The 17,088-nt window shown below is 38.8% G+C and overlaps 1 protein-coding gene across 9 annotated transcripts; it reads right to left on the reverse strand.

The window, feature by feature from the left end:
* Nucleotides 1-1,383: 1,383 nt before the first annotated feature.
* CETN3 (centrin 3) lies at nt 1,384-16,949 on the reverse strand. Of its 9 annotated transcripts, none has more exons than XM_040540149.1 (7): nt 16,889-16,949; nt 13,356-13,491; nt 11,574-11,688; nt 8,777-8,968; nt 7,913-8,003; nt 3,797-3,920; nt 1,751-1,821 (listed from the first exon to the last, which is right to left on the reverse strand). In XM_040540149.1, exons 1-6 carry the CDS (start codon nt 16,903-16,905, stop codon nt 3,827-3,829), a joined length of 645 nt encoding a protein of 214 aa, XP_040396083.1. In that variant the 5' UTR covers nt 16,906-16,949; the 3' UTR covers nt 1,751-1,821; nt 3,797-3,826. The 9 variants fall into 9 exon arrangements, with proteins under 9 accessions (XP_040396080.1, XP_040396087.1, XP_040396086.1 ...); XM_040540150.1 differs by having other exon boundaries at nt 16,898-16,944; XM_040540151.1 differs by lacking the exon at nt 16,889-16,949 and adding an exon at nt 15,903-16,097.
* Nucleotides 16,950-17,088: the final 139 nt, after the last annotated feature.

Below are 17,088 nucleotides of genomic sequence, written 5' to 3' on the forward strand. Positions count from 1 at the left end.
TTCCAAAGCATGTTAAATGAGGTTAAAAGAGGTTTGTAGTACTTACTCCCAAGCAAGACTTTCTCTTCTATGGTAGAATCCTTCAACTCATTTTTACCCTTTCCTTACGTTTATATTGAAATCTATATAAAAGTATGTCCATACTACACGTAGCAACTTTTTTCCCCCCATAAACACCAATCTTCATCCTGAAAATATTTCCTGCTGTTTGCTGCTTGAGCAAGCTCCTGCTTAACACAAACCAATTTCCAATACACTGCAGAGGGAGTTTTACTCAAACTTTAAGACAAACATTAACCGAACATGAAGATGACTGCAACTTCCTGGTGCATATCAGCCCCATACTCCCTCACTCCCAGTAATCTCCTGTTAATTTTATCCCTACCATTTTTCCCCAAATTACATTTTCATAATTCACTTTGCTATGGTCAAAATGAAAATACTTAAATAAAAAGAATGTCCCTTCCTAGCAAAGTCTGCTTTGAAGACCTCTCTAAGAGCAACCCAGCATGGAAATCCCAGCTGATGGTCATCTGACTCACATGAGGTGTCTATTCATATTACTTGATCAGTGACACGGAGTCACTGCCAGACAGTTCGAATTGTTATAACTTTCTGTGTGACTGTGTTGATATTGTTGTTTTAACAGAGAACACCACAGTATTTCATACATAAGAATTTTATAACACACACTTGAAAATATAATAGGAAAAAATCTATTAACTTTGATGACTGTAACCTCTGTCTCCAGTAAACCACAAGCTCCGCGTGTTTGTGCAGGGCACACTTGTTGACAAACCCAGGATTACTGAGTTAAAAGAGATTTTTCTTCTGACAGGAAAGATAATAACAGGATTAAGCAAGACAAGCAAATTCTTGATATATAAAGAGATTTGAAATTTAAGAGGCAGAAACTACAACCAATAGGCAGGAAATGCAGAATATCAATCTGATATATCAATCTGGAAGACACCTGGTAAACTAGAAATACACCCAGTCTTTCTAACTACTTGAAAAATTAATTCCCTATAATGCTTTTGTACCAACTAGATACTGCAGAAAGAGCATCATAAACACTTGCCACTGTTTCCACAGGTATCAGTGGTGTAGATACTGAAAAACAGAGCCACTGGTTGTCATCTGCATGACTTACCCACATTTTTGCTACAGTGTTTAACACCATGCATAGTTGCATGCCCTCTGCCATCATAAAGGTGGAAATGATTGCTCATTTAACGTTACCATTCATCTAGAACAGAAATAAAAATCTATAAATGAAAAAAAAAAAAAAACACCACCAAAAAAAAAAAAAAAAAACACGTTTTCTTTGAAGGATTTTAAATTATTGTCTGGCTCAAGTAAAACAAAAACAAGACTTTCAAGTAGCAATAGTAAAGAATATTTTATTAAAATGGAAGCTTGTCAAACCTTATGTATCAAAACTAAGGCCATAGCTAATCATAACACAAAGTCAACTTCAAAAGTCTCTTATAATACGATATAATTTAGAAACCTTATCCAAAGCTATTTTACAAATGAGTACTCAAACATTCTGAAATGTAGCTTTACTTCTTCTAATATGCTATATCAACTATTTAAGTGACAATATTTAATGACACAAAGTACCGAAGTATCAGTTTATAAAACCTGTGTTATTTTGATCTGTGAGGAAAGTAATCTTCTACATGACTCTACAGAAACAAAGTACAAAATATTGGAATGGCAGATGTCACTAATTCCTCCCTTTTGCGATGAATTCATTTCTTCTTTTCTGATGTTAAATGTCTCCAGTCATAATAGCAATGAACTCTTCTTGATTGACTGTAGAAAAAAAAATTATTAGACAAACAGCAAATACCCATAAAACGAAAGAGAAAATAACGTATGTATCTGTATCATGCTTTTCACTTGAAGGTTTCCAACTTAATATTTGTTGGGTCTGACAGATTGTTAACCACACTTTGTACAAGTTTTTTTTTTTTCCTTCTAGAAGAGTTTTAATGGTTCTTTTTTTGCATGTAAAAGGGTAAAGTCAGAATGCAATCTTAATTACGTGTGATACTTAAGCCAGAATCTAGCTTGTATATAACAAGCTACTATTTCTAATGCTGAAAGTAAAAAATTCTAAAAAGAAAACAAAAATAATAGAAAAGTATTTAAAAAGATGGCCAAGCAAAAACACACCACTTTATGACTTTAACATATATTAAAATGTTAAAAACGGTAAATAAAACGTATTAAACACATGCTTCTCAAGTAACAATGCAGCAGTTCCAGTTACAATCAAATTCTGTTTTATTCTTCAAGTCATCACTCAGACCTTTGTGTTCCTCCCCCCCAAAAAAATAAAAAAAAAAAACACCCACACCATCATTTTCCTCTCTGCCAAACCTGTAACACTTGCCAAAATACAAAATGGATTTTAAGATAATTTACTAATGATTCAATAAATTAGCTAGAATTAAAATGGACTTTTGACAAGCTTTTCCCCCATCTGAACTTTCTTCATTTTACAGTTATAATTAACTGAAATTTTACACAAATGTACTCGAAGAAATTAAGTCATAATAATAAATTAATTAGCAGTCATTAATTATTTTGCTGCACTTATACCTGAGCTATTGACCTTACTCATATGTTAAAACAGAGCCACTGTAGAAGAGTTAGCCAATGAACATGTTCACTCTGCAACTAATTACTGCGCTGGGGAATGATTAGACTAAGTCAGTGAAACGAAGAGACCAGACACCATGACAAATTTTCCCTGACAATTATCTACCCCAGCCAGTGTACCCACGTTATTCCTAAACAAAGTATTGCAAAGCATGAGTTACATTTAAAGCCAGAAGAAAGCAAAGCAAATTACGTTAAAGATACACATTTTTTTAAAAAATAAACCTAAACCTGCCCTCTTGCAACACATTTAAAAAAATAAGAGACACGTTAGTTTAATCTAGTTTAGGACCATACATCCTGAAATGTTAGTCAGTCACCATATTCTACTACACATAATAACAATGTTGTCTGTGTGATGTTAAAAAGCATCTGTACAACTTTATCTCATTAATATCTTCAAATATAACCATATATTTCTATGCTTGCTAAATTTATCATATGTTGAGTTCAGATGATTACAACATTTCAGCAAGTCCTCCCTTATGTACTGTCGTTTCCACCTTAATTACACTTTAATGCATTTTTGTTCTTAGAATGTAGCGGCTAGCAATGATTTGATACTAATCATCATCATTTTGATGGTTTTTATTACAAAATAGATACCAAGAAGGCGTGAAAGAGCTGAGAAACAGTTCTAGCAATTTCAAAGGGGAATATATCTGGAACAGACGCTGAAATAGTTAAGAATATGAATAAGAGGAGAGGATGGATGATTACAAAATATATACAGGATATTTATGTATACGAATATTTATCAATTCATTCCTAGAAAGTGAAGGCTGAAGGTCAGAATGAGGAACAACAAACAGATTTAAGGAAATAGAAAAGATGAGTTTGGGCCTGTTTCGGCTCCATTATAATGCTTTACATTCAGCAATAGTTCTGATTCTTGGTCAGTTACACTGAAAACCACAAAAATAAGAAACTTATTTTCCAGGGTTTGGAATTATCAATTAAAGCTTTTCTGCATATAAAACAAGCGCTATATGGTTTAGTTATACTGGTCAACAAGCAGCATATTGCTTTCCCTTGTTAAGCCTCTGAAATTGCTTTAAGTTACACACAAAAATGAAAAGAGATTAGATATTGAAGCCAATAAGTTGCTTTAAAAAATACTTACAGGTTATCTTATTTAAGATAATTTCCAGTTTCACTGTTTACTTGATGAAGAGAGCAACAGTCTCAATGTGCATGACCTTTCCCAACAGCAGTTATCTGAAGAACGTATCTGGAGCCCAAAGAAGCTTTTCAGTAAGCCACATTAAACAGGAATCCAGAGATGAAACTTAATCAGTTTAGTTGTAAGAAAAGCAATTCGATGGAACCACACACGCATCTGGCAGATGACCACAGAAATCTAGCTACTCCCTAAAACGTAACAACTAAAGTATGATTCCAACGTCTGGCAAAGCTACTAAGATTTTAAAGATGAAAATGAAGTAGGCTATGGTCAACTGCACAAATCAGGCAAAATTATCAGTATAAAACTGCTGTTAATAACGTGAAGCCATTGGTTATTCTCAAAGTAGTCAAGATGTCAGAAGAGGGACAAGTAGTTAGCTTGGGCTCAGACTGCACCCCGACATTTTACACCTATTCTCTTCTACTGTTGCTTCTGAAGACTCTTCCCTAGTCTTTAGTAACCTTATGCAAGGTTGTGAATTAAATGGCTTGCGTTTCTCCTAGCTACATACAAAGTAAATTATGTATCTTTGTTGGCATTTAACAAGAAGTAAACTCTGAATTTCCTCTAATTCACTTACACAATCAATTTCTACAAATACACTAAATCTATTAAAAGATAACAAATGCATAATTCTGTGTTGAGAAATTAATTACTCTCACAAATTTTAAATACCTTTTGAGTTACTGAACACTAATCCTAAAATCACAGCCCAATCCCTTGCTCAAAGCAGGCTAGCTAAACCACATTGTTCAGGCTCTGAAACATCTCCAAGGCTCCATTGCTTACCTACCTTCAAGGCCTGAAAGAGTTACAGCATCCAGAAAGACCATAAGTGATTTTAGAGGTCTGTATTTCTCCTGCTGCCCAGGACCTATGGCATACCCCCAACAGCCCAAATGCTCATTGCAGCATGATACAAATGCCTTCCTTTGTAGGTAAGCCTGCAGGCACATCAGCTTGTCAGTCCAATATGAAGAACTAAATGCATGTCAAATTATTCTATTTCTATGGTACTGTTCCAGGACACTACTGACCAGAGGGCAAATATTAGACACAGAAAAAGAGGCAAAATATGGAAATACATATTACATTATTTTTACCTCTTCAGCCATAAGCCTGCAAGTAGGACACTAAGCACTGAACTTTAAGAAAAAATCCATAATACAAGACCGTTGTATTTTGTTGCACAAGAAAAATTGAAGTAGTGGATTAGATTTTTAATTCTAACTTTTGGATTTGAAAATATTTTCCTGTAGTAATTAAACAGACTTGCTGTTCAGAGCATACAATGCCCAGCTCCCTGCATGGATGTTCACCTCCATTTCCTGTAGCTGAGGACTACACAAGGCTACTACAAGGGCTGCACAGAACAATCAGACCCCAGGTATTATCAAGTAGACTGAACGACCAATATTCACGTCTTGACTGAATTTTCACCTCACAAAGGCAAATTATTTGCTATATTGTTTGGAATCAATTGTTTCTGCCATAGGATTATGGAAACACTGTGTTTATGAGAATGGCTAAACAACTCTGCAGAAGAGGTACGGAATGCATTTCCACAATGTACCAAGGACTTTTTTTTTCCCTTTTTTTCCCTCAGTACACTGACAACATGATGGATGAGTAAGTTGGAGAGTCTTTCATGTGTTGCCCGGTTATGCGATGGACTACTGAAAAATACAGAAAGAAAAGGTCAAAAAGGCAAAAGGGAGTAACATTTTCTCCCCAGAAGTACTGTGCTGAGACTGACTGCTGTTTAACAAGAAACAAAGATAATACATGAAAAAAAAATTATGTATGTTTACAGTATACATCCTAATCCACCTCCTGACACAACTTCTACCCAGGTGTTTGCGATACAATTTCTGAAGACTATGCCAGAAATATTCCATAGCCAGTTTCAATACTGCACACATCCCAAAACTGGAAGCCAAAGGAAGTTTCAAAGAACCTCAAATGCAAACATCCCTACCAAAATATTCTCTGGTTCAAAACATCTTTGTTCAATAGTGTTGCTAAGTGGAAATACAATATTATAATGATAAACAATTTTTGCAACATTCAAACAAACTGCAAAGAGAAATGTGGTAACAATTCCCAGTAACCCAGGTAATGCTCCTCAGACTCAGGATCTGTTCACAAGTTAGGCACAATGAAATGAGAAGCTATCACAGCCTTCCCTAGCATCAGATTTCCATCATTTTCACGACATACATCGTCATAAAGTATTATTACAGTTAATATGAAGAAAACGTTGACTTGGAGAGTTAAGGAAGCATATTAATTCAGTAGAGCTTTTTTTTTTCACCCTCTCTCCATAATTTTCTGCCAGAATCCAAGACCTGACATTGGATTATGCTTCCTTTAGATGCACCTACACAAGACAAAAACTGCATGAACTGACAGCACAGAGTTTCTAAAAACAGCCATGCTCCAAAACAGGAGTCACTCTTAAGACCAGCAGTATGAAAATAAGATGATTTACCTTTTTAAGGCAGATATAAATATGTTGAGAATACTTTAACAGCAAATTTGTCAGAGAGTACCAGCACAGCTCAGTAGTTTCACTACAAAGATTAAGTTTCAAGCAGCCTTGATATCACATAACAGACCTTATTTCCCTATGAACACAACAATCTTTCAAATGTAACAAGAGTGTTTAACCACAAGTGGTATTATTCCTGTATTTAAGGCATCAATTAAAAATGCTACCAACTAATACTTTCAGATTTATTTTCCTTGGCAGGAAAAGAAGGAGAACTAGATGACAGTGAAATTTTGTTACTTGACCCAGATGTTTGAAACTGAACAGAACAGTGACTCACGGGATTATTTACTTTTTCAGAATGAATCTTAAAAGCTAGAAGCAGCATTGGTTTTCTTTAAAGGACAGAAAACACAGAGCACTATGGATAAACAGTACCATATACAAACATTATGCTGCCAGTCTTTCATATTCAATCTTGTGCTAGACTACTCTAAGAAAGAAAATTAACAGATAAATAAGGAAAATGAGCTACGCACCCTCAGCTGATCAACTTGTATTCAAAATATTGCACTAATTCAAGATAATTATGACCTTCCTGAAAGGAGCTAAAGATCTATATTAACTTCCAGTGACCAAACAGTGATACATCAAAGACCATCCATGATCCTGATACAGACGTCTCCACTGGCAACTCCAGGAGAGCAACAAAGAACAAAATGTGCGTGTGGACTGATGTTTTCTACTTGCTCTCACCTCTATAGCTACGCCTTCAAATAAAACTAATATGAGTCTTTAGAGAAATAAACAAAAGGAAATACAGGCAATGCAATGCTATTATAACTATTCCTTTTTCAAAAGGAAACAAGCTCAAAATAAAGCATACATCAAATAGCTAGTCTGGGTAGATGGCTTGCTATGCAGTTACTGAAACTGATACCAATGCAAGAAATGTGTGGGAAGACACACCTGGCGGTGTGGAGGAACACCAGAATTATGCAGTGTGGATTTATTAAGGAACCAGGGCCTCAGAAAACAGAGAGATACCAGAAGATAGTATCTCCAAAAGGAAAGAAAAGTTTTCTCAACAATCCACTAACTCTTGTAGTAACATTGTCAACAATACCACTCTAATGGCAATTAAAACAGGGAGCTTTAGCTATCTTTGCCTTCAGGCTCCCTGTTTTCACCAATACAATGACACAAAGTTAGCATTTCCACAGCACTGATCTTGTTTGAATGGCCTGTTTTTCCCCTTGAAAGAAAACCATCTGACTGTTTCAGTACTTGAGTAATTGCAAACAAGCATAGGTCAGCAGCTGACAAACTTGTAGTTGTTATTCCACACTCGAGCATACATCTACCACAAGCAGAACAGAGAAAAGTATCTGTCAGGGCTGACAGCAATGCATTGTTTTTCCCCTACTACTGGGGTTTTGAATCCAACAGATGTTGTTGCTGACAAATATATATGTTATTGCTTCTGAAAAAGGTGACGAACTGCTACTGAAATCTCAGACGAGAATCACCAAAAAGAAAAAAGAAAAGAAAGAAAGAAAAACCTCAGAAGCAGGTTTCCATGATTCTTGGAAATGCAGCATCTGTGTTGACTGTCTGAAGTGAGTGGCTCCCAAAATCCATGTGTTAAGGTTTCTGGTATAAATGTAAAGGTTTAAGTTAAGGGGAAGGAGGCGGGGGCAGACACCAACATTAAGCTGAAGCGCTTAGGAAGATTTAATGAGCATAGCATCAAGTTAGATTTGCTATTTCATTCTTTATCCAGCTAATAAACCTCCTCTGCAGCCCGCTCTGTATGGACCTTGTTAATTGCCCTGAGCCATTTTTCACACCGAGTTCTTCAGCACCCCTGAGTCCAGAAGCACATTAGAGACTCCTCCCAGCTGATGCTGCTTGGACCAGGGTTAAGTCCAGCATGATTTATTAGTCAGGTACAGATTATTACACTAACAGGCAGAAATCACAACAGTGACACATTACCACTTAAGAAATATTGGACTAGATGATCAAAAGAAGTCCTCTTAGCACTTTAACCCTTTTACTGATTCATACAGAAATAAGAATGTAATGTAGCACAAGGACTCTTCCATGTACCAATTCAGTTACTTCTACTTTCAGCTAAACTTTAACAAATCTTTTAATAAGCATTGGTTGAGTAAGAGTTGTGATGAATTTGAGGGTGAGAAATCAATTTGGTTTTTAGACTCCACCATGCATTTCCAGGGCTAGCAGGTATCAAAAACTATTTCCCTTATATGTAAGGGAATCAAGTTTGAGCTGAGAGTTATTAAAAAAAAAAAAAAGAGATGACAATGTTAAAATTTCAGGCATTTTCAAGATAATACTACTTTTAAAAAGGGGAGAAGATTAAGAATGAACTATATGGGATTTTAATTCTTAATACTTACTTTCTCCATCTCCGTCTTTATCAAATTCTTCGATCATAGCCCGTAGTTCTTCATCGGACATATTTTCACCCAGTTCTCTAGCAACCCGACGCAGGTTTCTCAGACTTATTTTACCAGAGTCATCATCATCAAACAATTTGAATGCCTTGAGTATTTCTTCTTGTGGATCTCTGTCCAATATCCAGTCTGTCACTGTAAGGACACTGAAATTAGACTAGAAGATTCTAAAGGGTAAATTCAGAATGACAAACAGACTGAGGTGATAGGAAGAATGTGTATTTCAGATTTGACCTATTCTTCCATTTTTAATCTATTCCAATTCAATATGCACAAATTGCTTGGCAGCTATCTGACCTTTGTCAACTCTTCTCACAAGTTGAGTTTCTCTTTGCCATATACGAGTTACAGGGGAAAAGCTACATGGCAGTTTAGACACACTCATGCTTTCAATAGACTTTCCTATATAACTTGAAAATATACATGTGCCTACTCTGTTCCAAGCTTGCACTTCAGAAAAAAAACATCACCTCTGACAGACACAGATACTTTAATTTGTTGATTTTAAATGTTATGATCTGGACAGAGTTTTGACTTGGGGAGAACACTGAAACAACACTAAGTAATGAATAACATTCATATGGAACTTCTCTTTTAGATACAAAAGTGCCCCCCAAAAAAGAAAAAAACAATCTCAACAACAAAACCAAAGCCCAACGGTTATGGAAAGGACACAACTATGAGCTGCAAGATGTTAATTTTAAAAGAATTCACCAGTCTTGGTTATTCCTTTTATCAAATCCATTTGTTAGCTTCTGCAACAGAGAAGACAGGCAAACTAGCTTGTTTCACAAAAATATTTCGCTTGTAATTATTTCAGACATTTCTGAAATACCTTCACATCTTTGTACCTGCTAGTCTTGTACTGCAGGACTTACTAAGACTTTTACAAAGCCATTAAAGATACACCATCCTCATTTGTGCAAAGAGAAGCACTCAGCATCTGCTACTGTTTGCAGATGGAATGCCTCCTCTAGCTCAGTGAACTTGAAACAAAACTATTAGATTCAAGCTCAGATAAGCTCGTTATAGTAATGAGGTTTTCTTATTTTCATATCTCTATATATTTAAACATTTAGGTATTTATTTATATAATGTATACTAAAATGCATATAAAAATCTCTCAGATTTTTATTTAAATATTTTTATCTAAAACTACATTGCATAACAGCACTACATCATTTGATAAATTCTACTTTTTCTGGCAGAAAGGCAACTGCAACACTAGCTGAAGAACAATAAAACACTATGTCTCTAAATATCATAGGTCAAATGTCTGTACAGAACAAGACAAAATACAATTGTATCTTGATACATTTCAGATAGTCAGTTCCAACATTTGAAACACAGATTATAATTATGCAAAACTGATGGCTCAACATTTTTTTTAAAAACTATATTCAGCCAGCTCCTCAGAATAATAGTTTCTATAACCTATTTTCTCTAACCCCCTGATCTTTATGCTACAGCTGGTATCAAGTTCAACTCTGTGACAAGGACATATCATGTTATAACTGCACTCAAATCAGATTCAAGTTTTTGGATTGGTACAATTGCCTTCCTGGTACATGTTGTGCTTTCTCCGTGACTTTTCCTAGCTTCTCGCAGCACTTTTTGACTGCCTACCTTGTATTGGTCCTGGCTGTGACAGGACTGAACATTAGGACCTAATATTAAATCATTTTTTTTAATTTTTATTTTTTAATAAGGACTGATCAATTTTATTCCCCCATAGACTCCAATTTCCTTCTGACTCAGAATTTGCTCTAACTTGGAATATGACTAAGGAAAAAATATTACATGTCATTAACAACACATTTTCTCCAATCCTAACCTATAAAATCTCTAAAGATTGCCACATTTAAAACAATAATTGTTTCACCATTACCAAACAGATTGTTATTTGTAGCCAAAAGCAAATACACTACAATGGTGGTGGTTTTTTTTTCAGAAACCTTATGTAAATTTAATACCCTGAACACATGGAGTGGAATCATGAAATAGAGATATAAAACTGTAACATATATATGAAGGGATTCCAGTTTATATTTTTGGTAAATATGAATTGTATACAAAAGTACAAATTATGTCTAACAATCAAAAAATCCTCAAGGAAGCGTAATCCCTCATTTTTTTTAATTCTGCAGATCACTCCATATACAAAGTATGTAAAACTATGCAAAACACATGCTCTTCAGATGAAAGAAGCAGCCTAATGAAATTCACTGTTTTTATCAGCAGCTGAAAATCCTTGATGTACAATACTTAGCATCTGCTTCAATTTCTCTTATCTTTGTTATATATGAAATCTGTATTCAGTTTACAGTTTGTCTCTGTGTACACTCCTTCCCATGAAAACCAGTGCCAACTACTTTTTCCAAGCAGGAAGGAGATTCCAACAAAAATCAATAAACACAAAAACATCTACCTCTCAAGTTAGGGGCTATTCCTTTGCAGAAGTTTTATACAGATAAGGAATATGTATAGCCTGTTTCCTTTTACACTGCTGTAAAATGTATTCATCTCCATTTATCAACCGACTACTCAATATAAAAAGAATTACTTTCCTTCACTATTCATGTTTCTGAATAAAAATATGAAATTAAATCTCCCTCCTCTATTTCCCAGTAGAACCAGTAACTGAAAATGCACACAAAGTACTCTGCCCAAACTCCTGTCACTACTGTAGGCTAAGTTTCTCTGAAGGTAGTCTTCTAAAGGTATAAAATCAAATACATACCAACTTCATTAAAATCTTCAAAAGTGATCTTGCCTGTTGCTTCTCGATCATAATCTTTAAGTATTTTCAGTACATCAGCTTTTTTCACATCAAAACCCAAGGCTCTCATTGCCACCTTTTGGAAGAAAATGGAAGTGCAACCAAATATGAATATTAAACTACAGATTTTAAGTTTCTTATTTTTAATAAGCACCTTATTGCCCAGGACTGATTATGCATATCGGTGGGATAGCAACAATAATAAATAAAATAAAAGCAAAAAATGCTTTGTATAAAAATATCACCTAAAATTAACGTTAGCAAATAGAGCATCAGGTTGTAAGTGGAAAAAACAGCCTTTGCGTTTTCAAGAATATTATAGAATGTATAAAATGCTTTTTAGGAAAAGCAGACTTCTATCCTGACTTTCAAAGAAGTTTCAAGTACTGTCCCTTCTTCCAAGATTAAATTGAAAAGCATTCTTTAAATTACTGAACATGTCTAAGTTTACAAGTCATCTTACAAGAGACTCAATTTACCACTTTTCCACTGATACTAATATAACTATAACCACACAAACCAATAATACTTATTTTTCCATTAGGTTAGGGATACATGCTTAGTTTCCACATTTCAACAGAGATGGCAATTCTCAGCACACACTGCCTTGACTGCTTTCAAACATATGAACATACACTAAACCAGAAATAGAAAGCCACAATCCTATTCAATATAGCCTTTCAAAACCTATGCTACATGCTGACTTTGTAGAGGAGATATTTCTTTACTCTATACATTTCTGTTCAACAGCATTAAATTCAGGGGCACCATATTTAATTGGACAGCTAATAAATGTATTTCCAGTCAGACAGCTGGGAATGCAATGCACACTAACAGGACAAACTGTACCAACAGTCCCTAGTGGTACCCTACTCATAGTTTTCAGCAGAGACAAAATACCCAAACTCTGAAATAAAGGTAAAATAGAAAATATTTTTACTCCTTTCTTGAGTCACTTGATAAAGCAAGACTGTGGAACAAGCAGGCTGGATTAGGCATTTCTTCCCCAAATAATCTTACTCTACCTATGACAGGAACACTGGCCTCCCCAAGCCAGTATAATTAGAATAGCAATTCATAAAAGGCTTAAAGAGCCTTTAATAAACTAATGCAATGCTTCCTGAGACAGGAGGACTCACTAGGAACAAGGACTGCCATCCCAACCTCCATTTGCTGATAGCTAGTAACAGGAGAGGCCTTCACTGGGAAGTAAAACTACAGGTCCGATAAGCACCGCAAAAAGCACACCTCATTCCTACAGACCAGAGGCTCCCTGCTGAAAAATGCAAAGTGGGTACGCTCTGGTTTCTGGTCAGCAGCTTTATAAACCTGACTCACATCTTTTAGCTCAGTTTTTTAAACCTGTGGATTTTCACAACACCAAGCATTACATTATTTAGTGCCTCTAAAAGGCACTACAAAACAGCTTTTCAAAAGCTGTTTTCCCACTTACTCGTATGCCCAAGCTGCACCTGGGGAGCATTCAGATCTCTGTTATGCAGAATGCTAGAGCAATTCCATTACTACACTGCGTACAATGAGAGGAGAAAAGCTCAATCTTACATCAGTGCAAACATCAATGCAATATTTGCAATTTCTTTTTTGAATATCTACACTCCTTCAGCCTGGCAGCAGATGTGACACATGGAGCATTTTTTAAGATGCAGCTGCCATCATAAAAACTCACTTAGAAGGAGATATATATTGCCTGTCCTAAAATTAATTAAATGAAAAAAAAAATACCTTCAATTCGTGGTAATTTATTGCTCTATCTTTGTCTGTATCAAACAACTCAAAGGCATCTTTAATTTCTTGTTTCTGTTCCTCAGTCAGTTCTCTTCTTTTCTTCTTTTTCATTTTGTCCACTGAAAGCTCATTCCTATACAAGAAGAGAGAAATTCAATGTAACTGATTACTGCTGGGAAGATACCACTATAGATAATGTTTTCCACCAATAAGAAACTCACCAGAATTGCACAGATCACTACCATCCCCATCTGACATCTCTCCAGCCTGTCTCCTCCCAATATAAAATAACACCCAAAACAGACAAGCCCTTTGTGCTGGCTGAATAGCACCTCTACTCCCCCACCCAAAACAAAATCAGCATAGGTGAGTTGATCAACAGCAAACCATCAAAAAGCATAAGGAAAACTACCTGTTGAAAAGAATGCTTGACATTACAAACTAGATTAGCAGCTGAGATTACACAACTCCTGAAAACACCTTATTTCTAAACTGCCTAAAAGAGTTTTGAGACACAGATGCAGCTACAGCTTTAACATTTAACTTGGATGTCCAGCTGCTACAGTACGTGTTGCGTGCCACAAATCTTCGGCTTTTTTTTGCCAGAAACATTCCAGAGATACTTGGCACTTAGGGATTTTTTTTTTAAATCCTTTATTATCATAGACACACTAATCTGAAAACATTTTTGATCTGCTTCTGTTGCATATAAAAGGCTCAAGTCCCCCAAATCAGCAAATATTACTCAAAGACAAATCTTATTTTCCTTTGCTGGCATAGAAATAAGATTAAATATTCAGGTAACAGAAAGAAAAAAAAGTCATGGGGAGAACAGGGAAAAAATGAAGATGACACAGGTAAAGGCTACTCAGGTCAAGTAGCAGTGTATAATTTTTGCTCTAACTGTGCTTTATTTAGATCAGAGACTGAATGCTTAATCCAGAATGATTGCTTGGAAGGTGTCCGCCTCAGAGCAAGAAGTCTAAGAGAAGTTGTGCACTCGATCGAGGTAAAAGGTGATACCTGCTAGAACTCTCAGAAGGCTGAAAGCACACTCTTGGAAGCATCAGGTATGCACAAAGCTCAGCAGCAAATCATCTTGTCAATAAACTCAGCTAACTGCAGTGATAATTCACTCCACTCCGCAATCACAAGGCCACACTTGAAGTACTGCATCCAGCTGGGGGTGCCCCAGTAATGCAGAGACTTTATCCGTTTTCTGTTCTCTAAGGCAGACCGTGATCAATGCCTAGGTGGCTGCAGCACCTGATACAGGAGAAGCTGAAGGAGCCGAGTTTGTTCTGACGCAAGTGACGGGGGCAGAAGGAGCAGGTGGGGAAGGGCCACAGATATGGCATTTGTGTTGTCCTTGTGGTGGTTTTACGCAGCTGGGCAGCTGAGCTCCAACACAACCGCTACTGCTCTCTCAGTCCCCCTCCTGAAAGCACGAGGGGGAGAAAATACGATGCAAAGGGCTCAGGGGTTGAGATAAAGACAGGAAGATCACCCAACAGTTATCATCACAGGCAAAACAGACTCAGCATACAGAGAGTAATAAAATATATTGCCTATTACTAACAAGCTAGAGAAGTGAAAAACAAAAAACAAACTAAAAAACCTCACCCCCATCTACTCTCTTTCATCTCTTCTCCCTGAGCAGTGCAGGAGAACAGGGACTGGGGGCTGCGGTCAGTCCCTGACGCTTCGTCTCCACCACTCCTTTAGGGTCCCTCTCTGCCACTGCTCCACGCGGGGTCCCTCCCACGGGATGCCGTCCTTCCCAAACTGAGCCTGCGGGGGCTGCCCACAGGCAGCAGCTCTTCAGGAACTGCTCCCACACGGCTCCATACCACGGGGTCCATCCATCCCCCAGGAGCAAACTGCTCCAGCACGGGTCCCCCACGGGCGGCAGCTCCCCCCAGACCCCCTGCTCCCGCGTGGGCTCCTCTCCACGGGCTGCAGCTCCGGCCTGGGGCCTGCTCCTGCGGGGGCTCTCCATGGGCTGCAGCCTCCTCCAGGGGCTCCTCCACGGGCTGCAGCGTGGAGATCTGCTCCATGTGGGACCCATGGTCGGCAGGGGGACAGCCTGCTCCACCAGGGGCCTCTCCACAGGCCACAGGGGAACTGCTGCTGCGTGCCTGGAGCACCTCCTGCGGCACTCACCTCGGGGCTGCAGGGCATGGTCTCACTTCTCACTCTCCCAGCTGCTGCTGACCAGCAGTTTTTGTTTCCTTTCTTAAATCTACTCTCACAGAGGCACAAAAAACATCAGTTACTGGCTCAGCTCTGGCCAGTGGTGGGTCCCTTTGGAGCCGGCTGAAACTGGCCCTTTTCTAACATGGGGCAACTGCTGGGCTCTTCCCACAGAGGCCACCCCCCATTGCCAAAACCTTGCCACATAAACTCACTAGTCCTTCACTGTCTAGAGGATTAGATAGAGAAGACAGAGACAGGCTCCCCTCAGAGGTACACATCAAAAGAACAGGAGACAACTACAAACTGCAACAGGTGAAGCTGCAAGTGGATCTACAGGAAAACTCCCACATTTATGTGCAGGAAGAGCCGCAATGACAGACTGAACAACCTCCACTGCTAGAAACATTCAAAACCTGGCCGGAAAGAACCTCGGCAACCTCCTGTAGCTTTGAGATGGATCATACTCTGAGCAGAAAGCTGGACTAGATGGCACCCAGAAGTCCTTTCCCATCTGGTTATTGTGTAATTCTACATGCTTTCAGGAAGAAACCTATTATATGTTCATCTGCAACAGAAAAAAAATGCATGCAGTGCCACATAACGTAAGGTGCTTGAAGATAACTGATGTGTGAACAGAATATTGCTTTTCAGGGACATTTATTTTCCAAATCCTGTAGCTAGCCGCTTTTACTTCCCCTTTACTGAAAAAGAGGACTATCTAACTTCAATCAAATCCAGCGATTAAATGCACAGCTGGGATTTAGGTTTCAAGCACAGCTGAGGCTGTACCATGGAAATTCCCAAAGTGGACAAGTATGCATGCTGCACAAGGTGAACCTGGCACAGCATAAGAGCCTCCAAGAGCGAGAAGCCTTGGAGGACAGCACAGACAGGCTCCGGATTAGCACAGCTTTGAGCAGCCCCAATGGCCCTTGGCTGGCTGCACAGGCAAAGCAGACGTATTTGTAAGCCTGAAAGTGGATTATCACTGAACTCCTGTGCAAAAAGGACCCTCCTGTCTGCTCAGGTGCTTATTAACCGCACAAAGAGCGCTTCTTCAGGGGACACCGCATCGCCCCAACCCCACCATTTTGGTGCCACCCTCCCACTACCGCCGCCCGAGGCGCGAGGCGCCCTGGAGACGAGTGCAGCGGGCACCCTGGAAACAGCCCGCAGCCTCACCACGGAGGTGAGCGACGCTTCAGCGCCCCGTTTTCCCCACGGGTGACAACCACAGCCCGGCACCGGCCGCCCCTCGCCGTACGCAGCCCCCCGCCGCCCGGCCGCGACCACCCGCTTCATTCGCCCGCCACCCCCCGCTCTGCCGCCCCCACCTCACGGACAAGCTCATGCTGCTGCCGCCGCCGCCGCCGCGCCGCGCCGCCTGACTGGCTGCTGGCCCCCGCTCGGCCCGCCCCCCTCGGCTCGCTGATGGGCCGTCGGGCTGTCACTCAGCAGCGAGAGGGCAGGCCCGGCGTGTGGAGGGGAGGTGTTATGGCCCAGGTTGGGGGCCGCCATCTTGTGCGCCTTAGCT

This window comes from Cygnus olor, chromosome Z (assembly GCF_009769625.2).
Source record: "Cygnus olor isolate bCygOlo1 chromosome Z, bCygOlo1.pri.v2, whole genome shotgun sequence".
NCBI lineage: Eukaryota > Metazoa > Chordata > Aves > Anseriformes > Anatidae > Cygnus > Cygnus olor.

What these genes read in the sequence shown, in the direction of transcription:
- CETN3 (XM_040540145.1), bottom strand. Translation starts at nt 14,716, where the DNA reads ATGCCATATCTGTGGCCCTTCCCCACCTGCTCCTTCTGCCCCCGTCAC. An exon ending in TTCAGCTTCTCCTGTATCAG is followed by an intron (nt 13,492 to 14,624) that starts GTGCTGCAGCCA and finishes CTTCTTGTATAG; the next exon opens with GAATGAGCTTTCAGTGGACA. An exon ending in TGAAGATTTTAATGAAGTTG is followed by an intron (nt 8,969 to 11,573) that starts GTATGTATTTGA and finishes GTGTCCTTACAG; the next exon opens with TGACAGACTGGATATTGGAC.